This window comes from Gymnoscopelus microlampas (genome assembly GCF_963454915.1).
Source record: "Gymnoscopelus microlampas genome assembly, chromosome: 4".
Taxonomy (NCBI): Eukaryota; Metazoa; Chordata; class Actinopteri; order Myctophiformes; family Myctophidae; genus Gymnoscopelus; species Gymnoscopelus microlampas.
This window is the reverse complement of record NC_139941.1, coordinates 16,348,178-16,368,690: the sequence shown is the minus strand read 5'-3', so window position 1 is coordinate 16,368,690 and position 20,513 is coordinate 16,348,178. Positions and strand designations below refer to the sequence as shown.

Sequence of the window (20,513 nt, the reverse complement as noted above, 5' to 3'; positions counted from 1 at the left end):
GTATCATGTGAGTATCATGTCAGTATCATGTCAGTATCATGTGAGTATCATGTCAGTATCATGGTCAGTATCATGGTCAGTATCATGGTCAGTATCATGGTCAGTATCATGGTCAGTATCATGTCAGTATCATGGTCAGTATCATGTCAGTATCATGGTCAGTATCATGTCAGTATCATGTCAGTATCATGTCAGTATCATGTCAGTATCATGGTCAGTATCATGTCAGTATCATGGTCAGTATCATGTCAGTATCATGTCAGTATCATGGTCAGTATCATGGTCAGTATCATGTCAGTATCATGTCAGTATCATGTCAGTATCATGGTCAGTATCATGTCAGTATCATGTCAGTATCATGGTCAGTATCATGTCAGTATCATGTCAGTATCATGGTCAGTATCATGTCAGTATCATGTCAGTATCATGTCAGTATCATGGTCAGTATCATGGTCAGTATCATGTCAGTATCATGTCAGTATCATGGTCATTATCATGTCAGTATCATGGTCAGTATCATGTCAGTATCATGTCAGTATCATGTCAGTATCATGTCAGTATCATGGTCAGTATCATGGTCATTATCATGTGCTTCTATTGTTTTGGGAAAATATTTGAAAATGAATGAACATTTTTCACCATGGAAACGATTATGACGATTATGCAAAAATGATTGTGATTATCTCAAATAACTCCGACTAGACGATTACAGCAGTGATGGAAGTACTCCCATTTTTTTACTCAAGTAAAAATAGCAATACCACAATGTAGAAATACTATGTTACGAGTTCTTTATTCAACATTTTACTTGTAAAAGTAAAAGTACTTGTAAAGTACAAGTACAAGCATTGGTGTCAAACTATATTTAAAGTACCAAAAGTAAAGGTACTCGCCAAATGTCCCATTATACAAGTATTTAAAAAGGTTTGTGGTTTTGTGACACACTTTTTGAAAATAACAGATCTCCAAGCTCAACACGCTGCATAGACCGGCTATTTTTGAATGGCTGAAGTGTAAAACAGGGTTTAATTGGTTAATGTATGTTTTGTAATATTAATCAAAATCTGTAAAGTAACTTGTAACCAAAGATTCTGAGATGTAGTGGAGTAGAAGTATAAAGTATTGAAAAATGGAGATACTCAAGTAAAGTAAAAGTACCTACATTTTTAGTAAATGCACTTAGTGAATAGTGACTTTCCACCACAGTTATTTATTTGCCTCAATGTAACACTATGAATAGCAAAGAAACTACAACTAATTGTGACGATATGCATTGGAATTAGTGGGTGAAAAGGATTCATTCATGATCAGTTTTAAGCTCACACTACACACCCCATCTTGGTGCAGAGCCAAACTGCTCGCAAATCTTCTTCTAAGGCTCCATACAAAACAACTATGTTTTGATCAATTTGAAAGGAATGAAAAGTGGTTTCAAATAACATTTTTGTACAGAGATCTTTGTTGACTTGTTGCAAGCCGAACTGAAAAGGATTCATTGGAATGTTTGTTTTTGTTTTGCTAATACCAGCTATGTACGTACTGTATACGTATGTATGTATGTATGTATGTATGTATGTATGTATGTATGTATGTATGTATGTATGTATGTATGTATGTATGTATGTATGCATGCATGTATATATATATATACACACATAAATATATATATATATATATATATATATATATATATATATATGCACAGTGAGCTTGTAGATCTGCTATGTTTGCTACTTTTGAGTGACACTGTAGTTTGATGAAGTTAACATTAATTTATTTAAAAAAAAACGTAAAAGTTGAATTAATGGAGATATGAGGTTTCTGCCCGACAGCTACGAAATGTAGGTCAAATTGGTTTATTTTCACTGGCGGAGAGTCCAGTGTTTACATATTTATACAGGGAGACGGATAAGGTGCTAGGTATGGCTTTTGCGGTGACATCATTGCGGATGTGGTCAAGGGGTGGGGGTCGGGGAGGATAGGGCGGAGGGATTTGCAGTGATGGATGTCCAGTCGTCGACCACATCAGAGGGGCCGGAGGGCAAACAGACGACCACCGCTGGCCCCCCCTCCCTTCTAATCTGAGCCCGGGCTAATCAGAAACACATGGCTCCCCATAATGGCTCCAGTTGTGGGGCCTGTTGGGTAGCACAGACCGATCGGGTCCTACAGTATGGATGGTACACCGGGAAATCCTCAGAGTTCATTGAACCGTGAGAAAGATGGAACCAAACGGACAGGTCCGTTTTTGGTGTACACACAAACACAACACGTGCACGAGCGAGCGCACACAGAGAGTAAGCCAGTGGTTCCCAAACTTTTCAGCTCAAGACCTAAAACATACATTTTGGTGTCTCCCCGGGACCCAAACTTACAAAATGATCATGAACTAGAAAAAGTGCTCCTCGGAGCACAGGTCTCCGCCAGGTCAGGTACGTTATTCTGGCCTCCTGGTGGCGCTATAATAGGCCAATGTGAAAATGGTGCCATTTATTCTTAGGCCTTTCACAGCAATCGGACACTGCATTCATGATTTGAGGCATTTTGTTCCAAAAATGTGTTTTGCTAAATTAGACCTGCTGGTGGCGCTATAACAGGCCAATGTGAAAAGGGTGGCATTTCTTCCTCGGCCTAGTGGGAATGTGCGTGTGAAATTTCACGGAAATCGCAAGCTGCGTTCATGGTTTGAGGCAGTTTGTTCAAAACGGACCAATCCTGCAAACTTTTTTTTTTTTTTAAAGATTTGTTTTTGGTATTGTTTTATTGTTTTTATTGGAGAGGGACAGGGAAAGTAGTCTGACAGGAAGAATGGGGAGAGAGATGGGGGGAAGACATGCAGGAAAGGCCGACGGGAACGGGACGCGAACCCGCGGCACACTCCAATCCTGCAAACTTAACCAATGAGGATGTAATAAGGGAAATCGGACAGATCAGGGTTGATCACATGACTATAGAGATACTGTGTACCGATTTGCATGACGTTTGGTTAAAAACTGTAGGAGTAATGTGAAAAAATGTTTTTTGCACAAATCGGCCTCCTGGTGGCGCTATAACAGGCCCATGTGAAAAATTTGAGGCAGAGGTTCTGAATTGGCATCCAGGGAGTGTGTGTGCACAGTTTCGCAGTGACCGGGCCAACGGTGCCGGAGATTAGGTGGTAACACACGGACACACAGACACACACACGGACGGAGGGTAAAACATACTCTCTCGCCATGCCTTTCGGCCTGGCGGAGACAATTAACCACCACCGTATATCATTAGATCTACAAGCTCACAAAGCATTGCGATGCAACGTGAGCTTGTGAGATTTTGTCACTATTTTAGATGAAAAGGAAATCTAGAATTATAAAATATTTAAAAATCTGAAAATCTTCTCTTATTATATTATATATACTGTTTATTTGAAAATAAGAAAATATATAAAGTTTGTTTTCAATCTTGAAAACACTGAATTGAGAATTGGGATTTTTTTTTTTGCTTTTTGTTATTAAAACAAAAAATCCAACCGGGTATTTTACTTGACCTAAAATGGGTCACAACCCTTATGCTTGGGAACCACTAGAGAGTAAGCTGACCCCTTCACTCTCTCTCTCTCCCAGTCAGCTGGTCATTATCAGAGTCTGGAGTCTGGAGGTGGAGCACAGAGGAAGCGTATCGTCTCACTACATTAGCCACGGATAAGGGAGGGTGTGAATAATCGTGACCTGGCTCCATGGTAACAATGGGATGATAAGGCCAATCTGGCTGTGGTTTGGTGTGTGTGTGTGTGTGTGTGTGTGTGTGTGTGTGTGTGTGTGTGTGTGTGTGTGTGTGTGTGTGTGTGTGTGTGTGTGTGTATGGGGGGGGGGGGGGTTGGACCGGCATGCGGTGGCCAAAAGCCTCCTAACCCATTAAGACCTGAGGCGATTCTTAAAAATGTTTTCTAAATCCTAAGATTTTTCAAAAATAGCAGATCTACAAGCTCATAGCGCGGCACTCGGTGCCGCGCTATGAGCTTGTATATCTGCTATTTTTGAATAGCCAAAGAAATCTAAAGTGACACAGATGCGTTCCAGGTCTTAATGGGCTAACCCTGCATCCACATGTGTTTCTGCGACCGATCTTGGCACAAGGCGGAGAGCGTGAGTTTGGTGCGTCAAGCTAAAAACAAAGCCGTTGTAGTCTGCGGTCGGTCCACAGATACGAGACCGATTGCCGGGGACAGCCCCGCGGTTCAGTGCTTGAAAACATATAAGCTTTCCAACTGCTCCTTTCCCCTGAATTTATTCTTCGTTTAGAAAATTGCAGATCTACAAGCTCGCAACCTGTCCCGCCGTGAGCTTGCAGATCTGCTGTTTTCGCCGACCGAATCAAGACTTAGGTTTGGACGGAGGGACCAAAGTCTTGTGACCGTTTTCCTTTCCAATATTTGGAGCGAGGCAGCGGTTACCCCTCACCCCCACACCCCCTCGCCCCAGGGAGAAGGGGGTGTGGGGGGAAGAGAGAGAGATTTGGGTCAGCCTTTGGAACAATGTGAAAATTGAAACCTCGAGCCACGCTGCGATGTCTGAAGTCCCGGTCATTGCACAGATAACGGATGAGATGTGATTGTTGTGTGAGAAAAGACAGGAGGGGGGGGTGGAGAACAAAGGCAACAACCGTTGAGAGAAAGGGCGAGAGAGAGAGAGACAGAGGGTTGACTTAAAGATTATTTTGGAAACGAAATACAGACAGAGACACAGAAGATGGAGTCTCGGAGCATCTGAATGATCTGTTTTCTATTAGATTCTCGAATCCTTTCCGCTCGCGCCACAGAATTATGCTGACAAGGAGGGAAAAAGCCAGGGCAATTTGCAGTCCAAGACAACTGTTTGCACACCCCTACCGTCTTTGAAAAAAAAATTCTGTCTGGGTGTATGAATCACTCTCCAGTTATTCACAGTGATTTCTATTTCCATGTTTATGCAACTAAGATGAGAGCTAATTAAGCAGTCATAATGTGTGCATGTGTCTTACAGAAACACTGCGGGTGATATGCCACTTGAATACTTACACTTCAAGGCCTCCTGAGGTTTTGGGATTCACTCGGATGAACCACTGTATAACAGAACTACAAAGAGCCTGGTCTACACGCTATGTCACACAGAAGCGTGGTGGAATTGAACGGGCCTGTTTTTTTCCACAACGCTTCAAGCAGTGGTTCTCAAGTGTTTTTGGCTTCAGTATCCCCTTTCCCTGATTTCTGACTCCTTTGACTACGTTTTTATAGAAAACTCTAGCTATGATGCTATAAATGCATGAAAACCCACCTTTTGAAGAATATAACATTACGAATAAGGAATGGAGTGGAATACCGGTAGTTGCATAAGTAACCCCCCCCCCTTTCTGCTTTCTCTCATGTACCCCCTGTAGTAGGCCTAACTCCATGTACCCCTTGGATTACACCACGTATCCCCCATTTGAAAAACACCCGCTTAATGCGTCATATGGTAGTGTCACATGCTGAAAATAGCGGATTTACAAGCTCATAACGCGTCGCGGATGTGACGCGATGTGAGCTTGTAAATCACCTATTTTCGGCTTTGTGACACCGCCGTACGGAGGAGCATAAAATTAGGCGTAAGCATCAAAGGCTTGAACTTGCCTCCGCACTTCAGCGGAGCAGCTCTGTTGACCTAGTTACAGCACAATTACCGGCCTCATCTGAGCATCTATTTGGGAGGTCAGGCTGCAAAAGTGTGGTCGCCTTTTTAACCAGCACGTTTAGGAAGGGCCTATTTTCGTTTGGTGCCATTGCGAAGGAGCTTTCGGGGCTATTATAATGACAGTCTTAAATCACAGAGCGAGTGGATGTCACACACACATGTGATCTCGAACGCTATTTTCCCTCCTCTGGTTCCGCACTGACCTCAGTTTCTCGGCCGGTTTGGCCCAGGAAGAGCGCCAGCTCCATTTCCAGTAAATGTCATTTCATAGTTACTGCATTTCCACAGGGCTGAGAAACAGCATTTAACGTGTAAGGAGGACTGCAATTAGACTAGCGTCCCTCGCAGACAACGCGTCGACAAGCGATGGGAGACGTAAACAGCCTTTTCCGATCACCGTTGGCTTGTCCGATACGGCGGGTCTGCCAGGGAAATGACTGCATTTTAGGAACTCACGTTGAAACGACTGAACATTCGTGTCAGAAAGTACCGCGGTCCAACTGTCTGAAGACTGGAATAAAATAAAATATCCAGCTAGAGGGAAGAAAATGGCAGAGAACGCAGCTATAATAGATGAGTGTTAAAAGGCCTCTTTCAAGGAAATAAATACCTATGTACCTCAAATATGCAATTGGCTTTGCGATGCACTGTGAGCTTGTAGATCGCTATTAAGCACGCAGATCTCCTGTTTTGGAAGAATGTTCGCCTATTTTCGCCAGATGTTTACCCATTATGACATGCCCAGAATAAGGAAGCTAGGGTTCAGATGGTTAAGGTTGATGGTCATTTCCACTAGTGATTAATGGATTTCAGTGTGCCTACATGGGATTCAGTGACCACATCAAAAGTGGCATTCATCAAACTTATCTCCCCAAGTTTCTATCCATCGCTCTATGCTATGTCATCTTACAAGAACACAAGTCCAAACAAAGCAAAGTTAATCTATTATCCACGACTTACAAGGGGCACCGAGAGGCTCCTCGTCGACTCCAGCCACAGCAAAATTAATATTTTCAGCCCCCTTTCAAGTGTAACTCTACTCCACTTTCTTTCTGCTTTGCGTTGCAGAAAATATTTGTCTTTTTTTCCCCTCACTCATAAATTTCTTTCTTCCTCTTCTCGCAGGGGCTGAAATGGCTACCAGATGTGGCTCCAATCTGTTCCCATTGCCATAGCAACGTGGGGATCAGAATGGGTTCTCTGGGTCTAGGGCTTTTGGCTGACTCATAGGGAGCGGGGGTTTTAAAAAACCCGGCCAGCTTCTATAGACTTGGCACAGCGTGGATGTCCCAGCTTCCAAACTGCTGTTTAGACTGGCAGTCGACATGTCATTGAACCCCCCCCTTCCCACACTCCTAACCCGGTCTTTGTGACCACCCCATGAGCTATCCTGTATAGTTGCCCCTCTGTGTGTGTGCGTGTGTCTTTTTTATTTATGACTCACACGATAATTTTAGGTACCACCTCGATATGATTAGGGAATATTACTGTATGCAATGTCAACGAGAGCTCAGGTTCCGTAATCGCATGCAGACCGTCCCGTTTTTAGTACACACTAAAATCCTGTTCATCTAACTCCGAGAGTGTACAAATGTAATGTATGTAATGCATGTATAATATGTCACATTATACTCTTGGAGTTAATATTCCGCTCAAACTCCAGCAGGCATACAAAACCCATCAAAGTGCATTCATGCCGGCAATAGGCTCTATTCACAGCAGCCATATTATCACTTCCTTCACAGGTGTTACCAATGATACTAATGAAGGCTCTGTTCCATTCTGGTCAAACAAAGTCAGGGTGCTAATATTGTGCATGTTGGCCCACTGGAAACACCAGTGGGTCTACAGTTGGGGTCCAGGGACCCTCATGGGCTTCCAAATGGCCCCTTACAGGGTTCCATTTGTACACTGTCAGAGTTATGGGGGTTGTGGAAACCACTGTGCTACACTAAGGCCTTGGCTACACGTACATGGATCTTTTTCTAAACGCACATTTTTGTGTGCGTTTGGGCCTTTCAGCCACACGCAAACGGTGTTTTTGGCCGCTAAAACGGATATTTTTGTAAACGGATAAATAAGTGAAGGTTTTCCAAAACATGCGTTTCAGTGGATCTGTGTGGACATGTAATCCGGAGATTTTGAGAAACGATGACGTCATCGCGCATTCGCACATGGTCATTATAATAATAAATAATACAATAATACATAAACACCGGACCGCTCATGGTCATTATAATAATAAATGAAGAGAGAGAGAGAGCAACACTTACAGTCTATGAAACAAGGCACGCTCATTTATGGCTAAATAATGTCATACTTATTAATAAGACAGTGGTGGGAAAAGTAGCTCATTCACTGTGTGACGAAAACCCTCTTTCTCTGCGCCAAGTAGAACACACGGCGCGCACACAGATTGAATGTGGGGTCTGTCGTCCTAAAACACAATCACCCCGGTGCCGAGAGTCCCTGCTTTATAGTGGTGTTCGATGTTTTTACATTGCCAACTCTCACATGTACATAAACGTTCAGATTTCAAATATAAAGTGCTTACCCCTGAGCCACGGACGTTACAAGGTGATCCGGACCGCGATAAGTACCCGTATCTCCCGTATTGTTCAATAAAAAGCATTTTAATCCGATCGTCGGCCATTTTCTCCAAATTTTCTCCGATGCTTTCAACCATGCGACACCAATGGTTGGAAGGTGTATTGCACTCTGATACATTACCAAAATAAAAGAACAGAAAAAGAAAATGGCCGGCGATGGGATTAAAATGCTTTTTATTGAACAATACGGGAGATACGGGTACTTATCACGGTCCGGATTGCCTTGTAACATCCGTGGCTCAGGGGTAAGCACTTTATATTTGAAATCTGAACGTTTATGTACATGTGAGAGTTGGCAATGTAAAAAAAAAAACGAACACCACTATAAACCAGAGACTCGACAGCGTCATGTGAACCATGGCTACTGTTTGCGCTGCAGCTGCGCCCTAATAATGTTGTTTTCGTTTATGTTCACGTATGCTGTTCACGTATATGCTATTAAAATAATGCAGCTATTGCAGTATTGGGCCTTAACATGTGATTACAAATGTATTTGTATTTGGCCCCTCATATATATAATTATAAAATAAATGTAAATATAAAATCTGATATAAAATTGAAACATGCAGCTGATCGATGCGTTTCTGCGTCTACGTGTGGACAGGGATTTTTGTTTATCTTTGTCATGTGGCCAGGGATTCTTTTTAAAAACGGAGGACTAAAATATCCGTTTAGAAAAAGATCCATGTACGTGTAGCCAAGGCCTAAATGGAACAGAGCCTTCATTAGTATCATTGGTAACACCTGTGAATGTCTTCATAATATGGCTGCTGTGAATAGAGCCTATAGTGAACAACAGCAACATCCTGAAATGCCATGCAGCGGTGACACACAATGTACATAGACAGTGCGCTCGACATTCCCAAGCCACGTCGTTCCCACAGCTAAGATCTATAGGCCATGTGTCGGCACGCTCAGCTGTGAATCTTCCCCATCTGTTGGGGTTGAGGACAGAGGCAAGGCGCAGCAGAGGCACATCGTCGTTGACATTCTTCAGCGTCCTGCTGCGCAGCAGAGAGAGGCCGCGTGCACGGACTAGAGAGCACGTTTCGAGCAGCGTTGCCATGTCCGCTTATTATAAGCGACTTTGGGCTTGTTTTTCTGTAAAGTCGCAAGTCGCTTGTTAGTATCGGTGGTTGCTTTTTCTTTTCAGGCTTGTTTAATGTTTACTAAGTGCAGTTGCTGATTTGTGCTTGCTGCCTAATGTTGTTTGAATCATGGTCGGTTTCATGGTCAGTATGATGTCAGTATGATGTCAGTATCATGGTCAGTATCATGGTCAGTATCATGGTCAGTATGATGTCAGTATGATGTCAGTATCATGGTCAGTATCATGGTCAGTATCATGTTCAGAATCACATCTGTATCATGAACAGTATCATGTCTATGTGCTATTTTCAAATAGCTGATGTAGGGTTCAAGTGGTGAAACAGATTTTGACCCCTGTGTGTGTGTGATCATGCGACCTAGTCACTTCTTTTGGACTCGTTTTCATAGACCATGGCCACTTGTTTCTCTCGCAGAATCTGGCAACGCTGATTTCGAGTCACACGCACATGGTTCACTCACTTGAAAGCAGAAGGCTTCGCCGCGGTGAAAATGTGTACTTTGGGGGTGACCGCCGCATTCATTCAACATCAGAGGGCTTTCTGACGGGTGCTGCGTGGCTGCATTTTGTCATCCGTGGCGTGCACTCAGAGACTGTTTCGGGGAAGTGTCTGTACCTTGAGGAGTGTACAGTGGGAAAAAGCCACAAGTGGCCCGAAATAGGCCTTTTGTAGGGCCATGTGGGAGCTGATTGGCTGTGGGAGTGGGGTTGAGGATGTGGTCGACCCACGTCTCACATCTTGACCTCTGCCCTGCAGTCACAGACTCGACTAAACTTTGTTTGGCCGATGCACACATGCTAGTGTGGGTGCACTCACACACACCCACACACACACACACACACACACACACACACACACACACACACACACACACACACACAGTATGTGCATGGTGCTGTACTGTCAGTAGAGCATGGTGACTGACAACAAAGCAGACTCCAAACCAAAGCCCCTTCTGGTTCCAATTAACAAATGTGTGACCTATCCGTCCATTCTCACATACATACATATACTGTACACATCATTCATAACACACACACACACACACACACACACACACACACACACACACACACACACACACACACACACACACACACACACACACACACACACACACACACACACACACACACACACACACACACACACACACACACACACACACACACCCCTCCGCTCCTGGCTATAGAACCCCCATCTCCCCTCCAAAAGTGGACAAATATGCAGCGCGTGATGCATTAACTCTGAGGTCCTCGGCACAGTGTTCCCACTGTTTCCTTCAAATGAAAGGAGCTCTTGTCCCACGTCCTCCAGGAGCACCGCTGAACGGGTCTCCTGGCTCCCCGAGGCCCTTTGAAGATCCGCTGTGATCGACCGTGGCAAACGCTTTGCTCCGCAGGACCCCCTTCCCCGCCACCAGTCCAGGACATGGCAGCCGGTAGCCCAGAGTCACAGGAAAGGGTCCGATATCAATCAGGAGGAGAATGAATCGGTCTGAACGTGAGTCGATGGGAGAGAGCTATGCTACAGGTATATTGCTTAAGCACTTAAACCCTACCAGAGTACCCCCAGGGCTCTATAATACTGTAGGTCTGCCGAAAATAGCTGATCTACAAGCTCGTACGAGCTTTTTCGTCAAATGTTCGCCCCCTAACCAGAATAAAGACATTAGGGTTCATGTGGATACCATGTCCCTTTTTCACTGCACTGTCGATGCTTGGAGATCTGCTTTACAGGTCAGGTTTAGATATGGTCTCGAAAATCAGACTCGTTAGCAACTAAATGACTCACCCTGTGAATTGCCACATGTTGCAATCACAGTTGTAAAAAATAACTACATGAGGACTGACTTTCATTTTTGGTTTCAATATAGCTACATGTATCGCTTTTTATTTCAAAGAAGTACATGAGAAAACACTGATTTAACCATACACAAACGGAAATCAAAGTCGCTAACAAACAAACAAACAAACAAATTAAACAAACAGACCACAACAGGCAAAATATACCGTACAGTTGCTAATGGTTTTGCAGCATTTCAAGGCCCTTCTTTACAAATATGCACTGCAAGCCTGTAGAGACAGAGGCGGGCCAGTCAAACATACAAAAAGATATGTTTTTTTGGTTTTCTCGCATTAAAAATAGCCACTTTATCATCACACAATGGTATGGTTTCAGTTATATACGTTCTTTCCCTCAGTGGTATCAGTTAGACATACTGTATAATCCTTTTTTGTATGCGTTAGCTTTTCCTATGGGAGGAAAGGATAACAAATGGAGGGAGAGAGAGAGAGAGAGAGAGAGAGAGAGAGAGAGAGAGAGAGAGAGAGAGAGAGAGAGAGAGAGAGAGAGAGAGAGGTTGCAGGTTTCCTGTGTAGCTTTGAATGCCATATAATTACACTCTGCGTCATGCAGTTAAGTGTTACACAAACAATAACATCAACAGAGAACATTACAGAGCCAATGTAAACTTTACAGGAGGGGCGGGGGGTCGTCATAATTCAGAACTAAACGACACACAAAAGAAGAGCAAATACCACATGAAAGCCAGTTCATTGACACCGAGTGAAGTAGAGGAACAGTAAAAAGAGATCATATAAGCACAGCTTACAAACATGATAATAAAACATACACAACATTCACAAGTAGAAAATGTGGAGCAAGTAAAAAAAAAAAGATAACCAAAGAATTGAACTGGATGTACCTTGATGAAAACACAAAACAAAACACAAGGCAATCATGTAAAGCTATTTGTAAATGTAAGTCATATTCCTCAGTACTTAAAAGTGCCCAACCTTGTATCCAATGTCCATGACCTTTGTGAACACTTTGGATTTGCTGCTACCATACCATATCATCCATCATTCATAGCTCATGTTCTGTTTGCTTTATTTAATACAACTATCCACCCGTTATCAGAATCAAGACCATCTCCTTTTGACACATATATATATATATATATATATATATATATATATATATATATATATATATATATATATATATATAGTATATGAACGCAATTAGGTCAAGTTAAGTATCATTATCCCATACCTTTTTGGTTTACTGATTTAAAGCTCAATATTAAGAGTTCAAGTTGGCAAAGTACATCAAGAGAAAGAAGGTTTGTAGAGGTCCAACAGGAAGAGCACTATTATGATGGTGTACTGCAGCTTGTTATGTAAACCGTTCCGGATAAGAGCGTCAGCTAAATGCGCAAGCTATAAAACATATGTGTGATAAACAGCTCCACAGGTGAGGCAGATATGAACCGTCCAGGTACTGGTACCATTTAGTGGTATAGATTCACACCCTCGATACAATGAGACTAAAACATTTAGCTATGTCAACAATTAAATCTAGTATCTCTTTGTGGGACCAGCTTAAATGTAAGGTTTCAGGTGAAGTGACAAGGGACCTGTTGGCCTACTGCTACATAAGAAAGACATTGTGTGAACAAAATAAGCATATTCTGGTGATTTGGTACCAATAGAAGCCAGGGGTTTTGGTTGTGCATTAAGGACATTAGGGAGCTTTTTTTGGTCTTCAATAAATCATGTCTGAATCTTTTGCAGAAAAAGCAGGGTTTTTAGATTCTATGCCAAAGAAAAGCCTTGATGTCAAGAAATACAAGAAAGAGAGCAACTGGAGTGGACTTATAAGCGTGAAATAGGGTAAGTCCAAAGCTTAGCTTAAGATTCATGATTTGTGTGTGGCTTGCTCCAGCAGGAAAGAAGATGAGAACATTCAGCTTTTGTAATTGACTTTGGATTGTTTGATCTCCGACCAGTCTTATTGCATGAAATTGTAGAAGACTTCTAGAAATCAACATAATTCAACATTTTGGCAAAAAACTGCCTTGATGACTAAAGCAAGGACCTTATATAAATCAACTTGACTTAAGGCTGTACTACTGTTTGGACTCTGTGTTGGAGTCCATAGCAACAAGGAGAAAAATATTATCTAGACGTCCTCAAAGGACATAGTTTTACAGTCAATTTTAGTACCTTGGTGGAGACCATACATAAACAAGCAAATTCCTAGTTATCAATCATTTGCATTAACCCATTAAGACCGGGAAGGCATCTCTGTCATTTTAGATTTCTTTGGCTATTCAAAAATAGCAGATATAAATGCTCATAGCGCCGAGTGCCGCGCTACTTGTAGACGATTTTTCAAAAATCTGCCATTTTTTAAAAATCGTGATTTTTAAAAAAAAATATATTTTCTTCCGAAAAACTGTTAGGATTTAGACATTTTTTAGAAGCGGCCTCAGGTCTTAATGGGTTAAACTTAATAACGATGCTTATTCAACAGAGATAAATATAGTGGTGGGCATATTGTAGAGGAATAGAGATGAATGTTTAGTTTGTGCCACTGTTAAAACTGTTAGGTTGAAGTTCTCACAGTTGCATTGACCACACAGGCTGTGGTAGGGTACTGATAAATGGATTGTTATACAAAAGAGAATTTATGTAAAGTAATACTAAGTAGCATAGAGGTCATTATGATACAACTCACCGATACAACTGAAGTCGCAGTTCAAAAGTATTTGTTACTTTCTACTGGTCCACGAGCCATAGTACGCTCTCAGGAAGAAAACAAAAAGGCATAGTTCCTTAGTCGAAAAAACCTCGCATTCCACCCTCCAAAAAGTCACTGTAGTCCTCAGAATCCATCGGAAACGCGGGCTGTCTGTCTTTAAAAATGTCCTATTTCACTATCTGCGGTGGCATAATGGCTGTCTTTGGCTGGGGCGTCTTAGTCTCTGACGTATCCAAAGTCCCCTCCTTGCCTTTCTTCCTGGGTGGCTTTTTTATGGGCGTCTTCTTTGGTGTGGGGTCCACCGCGGGGTCCCCGCCCGCCTTTGAGCCGTTCAAGTCCTGCTTCTCCGGGCTCTTGGCTTCGGGGGCCCCTGGGTCACTGGTGACGGGCGCCACCATCTTCTGGAGGCTGCTGCTGGTGGGGAGCAGGGGCTTGGTGGCGCCGCCCTGCTGGCCCGGGCCGGTGGAGGAGGGAGTCCTCTTTGCCTTCTGCGGAGGAGTAGGCTTCTCCCGGTTGGCCTTCGGCGTGGACAGACCGTTGGTCTTCATCAGGCCGTTCCCCTCGTTCCTGTTGATGCTCTGGGTCTTCTCTTTGAGTTGAGCGGCCAGCAGCGTGGCGGCCTCCGAGTTCATGTGGTGAACAGGGTGGTGAACCTTGGGGCTCTTGGGCGGCTCCTTGGGGGACTCTTTGGGACTATCGATGTCCTTTTTGTCGGGCGAGTGGCTGTGGAAGATGCTAATCTTCTTGAGGGCGTTCTGGACCACGCCGTTGATGTGGTCTATGTGGCTGTGGCTGCCGTGTTCCCCCTCCCCAGACTTGCTGCCCCGCTGAGGCTTGTGTTTGTTGGGGGAGCCATTGGTTTCGGCTCCCTTCTCCTCCTGATTCTTCTGCCTTTCCTTGGCTTGCTCCTTCATTTTCTGCCGTTCCTCGCTCCTGGCCGAGCCGTCGCTGGAGCTCCGCCTCTTCTCTTTCGGCGCCGCGAGTGGCTTCGTGACCCCCTGCTGCTCCGGCTGGGGAGACCCTGTTGCGTTTCCATGGATCCATGACACCTTGGGCTTGGTGGACGGGTCTGGCGGGCGTGGTTTGGTCTTTCCTGGGGAAGGAGGTGGCTTGCCGTTACGCTTGGCTTCCGGGGTGGGAGTCCCTGTCCCATCCCGGCCACCACCCTCTTCCTCCTTGGACTGCTTGGATAAGCGGGCGATTCGTGCGTAGAGGGCCCCGATGGCAGACTCTGAGCCACTGGTGGAGCCCTCACTGTCGGAGGACTTGAGCAAGGGCTGCTCGCTCCCCTCTGGTTTGGTGGCACTGGTGTCTTTCAGGGAGGTGTACTCACCTGCATCCTCCTCACTGGCGGGCGCTAATGACTTCTCTGCCGCAGGAGTGGGGCTGCTCTTCTCCTTGCTCTCGGTCACAGATTCTGTGTAACATTGACAGAGTCATTCAACGATTATTCACCCAGTTCAGTGCAAAAAAGATTCTATTAGTCGAATGATCAAGAAGCGTGTTTAAAAAAAATAATGTTTAGATGTATTTTTTATATACCAACAAATTGATAATGCTCATAAAAAGATGCCACAATTTTCGTCGACTCATCTTTCGGTCATGAAGTAGTCCATAGTCCATGGTGGACTATGGACAGTTCAGAAACCTGCCTACCAATGATGTCACTGGTAAGCAGGTTTCTGACCTGTCCACAGCCCTCCTCTGAGACACAGACTGAATAGACAGAAATGGTGACATCTTCTAATGAGAATTAGTGATGACCAATTACATGAAGATGATAAAAAAATGGTTCTTTAAGCATTATTTTGTACTTCGTTTGACTCGATTCCCAAAATAGGAATAGATGATTAATCAATTACTATATTACATTTGATTAAATAAATTAGTTTGATTACCGTGGACCCTATTATGTTTTGTGACGTTTGCTGTGATTGTTTTGTTCCTGAAGCTAGTCCCCCAGCGGGGATTAAATGGCATTCCTCTGGCCCAAATCATTTCAACTGCACTGCAATCTAAAATAAATATGTGCTTAAAAAAAGAAAACCTGACTTGGGAGGGTGGTTTCCACAGAATGTCCACACAACAGCAGAAGTGAGTCATACACTTTGAACTAGCGCCATATGCTGACTTTGACCTTTCCATTTCCTGTTTGTGCTGCCGCATCCAGAGGCCAGTAAGGAGCTGAGACAAGATGGCATACGATAAGTAGCCGACTATCTCCTATTCTCCTTAATGACATTTACAGAGGTGGGTGACTCACTGCATAGCCGCACCGGGGTACTGGACGCTTTCGTGCTCACGTCTTTGACAGACACGTTTAGTGGTGCTACAGTTCACTGATCTAATTGATTAACCACTTAAGCACCTATATATTTAATTGACCCCCAGCTCTCTATACTTGTTCCGCTCCATTTTTCCCTCTATACCAAACCTCTGCTATTTTCGCCAAATATTCGCCCCAGAAAAGGGACGCTGGGGTTCGTGTAACGAGATGTGACACGTTGTGCGCTTCTAGATTGTCTGTCTATATTCGCACAACACCATTGTACGATGAGGTATGACAGGGCTTAAGTAGTGTCAGACTAATCAACGTACTTTATTACACAGCTGTGTCAATTCGTTGATGTAAGAGCTTAAGATTATTTGATTAATCAAAAGAGCAATCCAATAAAATATCACTAAGAAAACAATCAATAGTCGCAGCCATAAATACAGTACGTTAGTGTGTTTTGTATTTGTTTCTGACACGTATTATTGTGTTATTTTTTATGCTATGCTGATGAATTGAATACATAGGACCACAATGGAAACCACAGGACCTTTTTTGTGTTATCCATCAATCAATCAATCAATTTGAGGGCCTTGTTTATTGGTGAGTGTCAATGTGCGTCTGCATGCTCCCATCTGCCTATATGCGGCAGATGGGAGGACAAAATGCATGTTTGTGAGGTTCATTCCAGACACAACTGCACTTTGTTGTTGTCCACGGCTCTGGTGAGTCACCTTCATGGGGCACGCAGTAAACGGGGCCGTCGTCGCCGCTCTCGAACGAGGAGAAGGACTCCTGGGACGACCAGGACGACGGGGAGGGCTGCTCGGCCGCTGACGGGGGCTCGATGAAGCTGCAGTTGAAGGTATTCTCTGGGTCGTGGTGGGCTACTGGGGAGGGCGGCAAGGAGAGAGAGAGAAACACAAGGAGAAGCCAACAGTTCAGCCACAGGAGTATTATTACACCAGTGATTTCGCAAACTCATTCATTTCAAGGTCCCCCAGTTTGATATGCATTAGGCCACAGATACCATTTTCTGTCTCTGGGACCCCTATCTACACTGTAAAATCAGTGTGTTCCATTTGTACACTCTCAGAGTTACATACCCATAAGGGTCCATTTGAACCCTTATGGGTATGTCCTCACGGACCACCGTGGATTACGATAATTACAGTTGACTCTCACTATCAACAGTAACAACGCTGTTTTTGAGGGCTTTGAATTAATTGTATTCAGCATTTGATCAGATGTTGTAGTGGCTCATTTATTAGCTGAGCATGCAAAGACATGACTGCATAATCACTGCAAATGAGGTTTCCATTTGGTTTGTATTTTCTCCCGTTTCCTTCAACTTTGTGTAGCTTAGGACTCTCTTTCTCTCTCACAGGCACGCGCACGCACACACACACACACACACACACACACACACACACACACACACACACACACACACACACACACACACACACACACACACACACACACACACACACACACACACACACACACACACACACACACACACACACACACACACACACACACACACACACACACACACCTCTCTGACTCTGTCCCCCCTCCCCTCTATCTCTCTATCTCTCTCTCCCTCTCTCTCTCACTCACTAGGAATCCTGGGCCCAATACCCTCCCATCCTCCTATAATTCTAGTAACCTCACGGTGGTGGTGGCGGCGGTGTCTTGGTGGTTCGGGGGACTCTTGATCAAACTGCGCGTCGTTGCCAGGTTTCGCGAGAGAAACAAGCAGCAAGGTCTATGAAAACGAGGCCAAACCAAACGAACCCTATAACACCAACATTGGCCCTAAAGCGCTTACAATCGGCGGACATGGCAACACCGACGCCGACGCTACACCATAGACCCCGCCCACTCTCTACGTAAACACTCCAGATTTTTTCCCCCACACACGATGCACATTAGCGCCATAAAGAACGGTTCTATGTCGTTCTCTTCCAGGATCGGGCGAACGTCCGCCAAGGCTCCGCTGTTTACCCTTTTGTATACATCGTATCCCAAAACTAATGGTAGATTCTAAACCGCACGGATGTTTAAGGTTTGGTCGGCTGCATAATATTTTAGGTCTTCAGCGAAACTACCCGTTTAAATCGCTTATTTAGTCAGCCTGTGGCCATGTTTCCCATTGGAGCCAAACCGGGAGCAGTACTGGCAGCGGACGTAGGGGTTTTTTTCGGGTTGAATGGGAAACATGGCCACAGGCTGACTACATAGCCTGAATAAATAAGTTTGCCACGGGACCCGGGGCGGGCGAGTAACATGCTAATCTGAGTTCCCAGAAGTTTTCGCCGGCTCGGCGAGGAACTTCTGGGCCAAACCCCCTGTATTTGTGGGCGGGATGTACGTCACGCTCTGAATCTGAGCGGACACGCCTCTTACCGGTTGCAACTCGTCTAAAAAGTCCGACGAGAGGCAAACAGCAGTACACAACAATGGCGGTCGAAATTTCTCAAGGGGAAATTGCTTCCCGTCGATCCTATTTAGATGCAACACCCACTGCATGTGGATCCCGCCCCCTATTCTTCATTGGCTGTTGATTTGAATCACAACGCAGTGGCCGCGCCCCCGCTGTCCAAACTCCGAGGCAATGCCTCCCAGACTAGTAACATGCCTACGCCATTCTCCGTGCTGTGGGTGGGGGGGGGGGGGGGGGGAGGGGAGGGGTCCCTGGCATATCTATCAAATGGGGGTCCGCGGGCTAACAAGTGTCAATTTGGGGGTCCTTGACATAAAAACGTTGGAGAACCACTGCACTACACAGTACACACTCACTTTCGATCCCTGATAAACTGTCTGTTCTCGGCGCATAAGCCAAACTGCACATTTTCGCTGCTCATATTCCCCTACTGAAAATAGCTCATCTACAAGCTCACAACGCCTCGCGATGCGTTGTGAAAATAGGGAGATGGAGAGAGAGAGAGAGAGGGACGGAGAGAATACTCAAATACCTTGAGTAAAAACACTTCACAGTACTGAAAATGAGTACAAATACTTAAAAGTACTGAAAATGAGTAAAAATACTTCAAAGTTGAAAAACAAAGTACAAATACTTAAACATTGATAAAAACACTAAAAATACCTAAAAGTTGAGAAAAACAGTAAAAATACTTAAAAATAGGGGGCGCCACGACGGGGCGCGCGGGGGAGAAACCGCGCGACAGGACGTGCATTAACCCCAACTTTGCAAATACTTTCGCCTGCGCCCTTCACCGGGTATGGTCTAGTACTACTAAAGCACAGAGTACTAATGATTTATGTTTGAATACTTGCCGATACAGAGTAAGAACATTTACAGTAATATTGCAATATTCATATTTGAGCGGTGCAACCGCTCCTATAAGAGGGTTTAGGACCCATCCGTGGTGAAAGTTTTTCTTTCCGTCGTGAAAATTTGTCTTTCGCTGTGACGCCATGCTGTGGAAAACACGCCCATAGGCTAAGCTTTGCAGGAAAAATAATCACACCCACAGCACGTCCTGTGATTGGCTAGCGAGACACATGATGAAATGAACTTCAAACTTCGCAGACGCGCTGTGATTGGCTAGCGAGACGCATGATGAAATGAATAATAATGTAAAATATGTAAGCACGTCACTTCGCAGGACGTGCTGCGATTGGCTACCGAGATGCATGATGAAATTAATAACTCATAGATATCACCGCTCACTTCACACTGGGTGTGATTTTTTTTTATCTCTTTTTAAAAATGTATCAAGAATTGCAACATTTTGCATTTCAGCTTAAATGTAGCAGGGTTTGCCCCTTGAAGTAAGTAGCATAAACATATGCTAAACATAATACTACTCAATCATTATTTAGCAGTTGTTGCGCAACCAAATAGCCAATTACATTGTGCCTGTCACTCTGGGTTATGGGATCAATGTTGGTTATAAACGCAGCTCTTTGTATGTTTTTCATACTGATGGCAAGCTGCAAAATGCTGTACAATGCACCTTTAAAATGCTCCAAAATCGCCTTTTTGGACACAAGGAACTGGATGAAGGCACACATTCAAGAATTAACTATTCAAATAGTGACAATAGCTGATCTACAAGCGTGTAGATTGTCAATTTTTTGACACACAGCACCATCATAGAACGTAGTATGACATACAGTACAGCAGGGCGTTAGTGGTTACAATAACACAAATGATGTGACTGCGTAATAGGTCCTGAGCCGTCAGAGCCTCATTCAAACGCCCCTTCCTCCCTACTTACTCCCTCCATCTCCGCTCCTCCGTTTCCTTCCCCCT

The 20,513-nt window shown here is 44.2% G+C and overlaps 2 protein-coding genes across 4 annotated transcripts in view; one reads left to right on the top strand and one right to left on the bottom strand.

The window, feature by feature from the left end:
- The window catches only part of cabp7a (calcium binding protein 7a), a 688,996-nt gene that overhangs the window by 147,889 nt on the left and 520,594 nt on the right, over nucleotides 1–20,513 (top strand). The window lies entirely within an intron of this gene.
- The window catches only part of scarf2 (scavenger receptor class F, member 2), a 32,046-nt gene continuing 23,936 nt past the window's right edge, over nucleotides 12,404–20,513 (bottom strand). Inside the window, exons 10-11 of one of the 2 annotated variants that reach the window (XM_084054577.1) lie at nucleotides 16,960–17,115; nucleotides 12,404–15,370 (exon numbers count right to left, since the gene is read on the bottom strand). In XM_084054577.1, the coding sequence (XP_083910703.1) occupies nucleotides 14,121–15,370; nucleotides 16,960–17,115 (1,406 nt within the window). In that variant the 3' untranslated portion in view covers nucleotides 12,404–14,120. The remainder of the gene's footprint in view (nucleotides 15,371–16,959; nucleotides 17,116–20,513) is intronic. The other variant, XM_084054578.1, reaches the window with a different exon arrangement.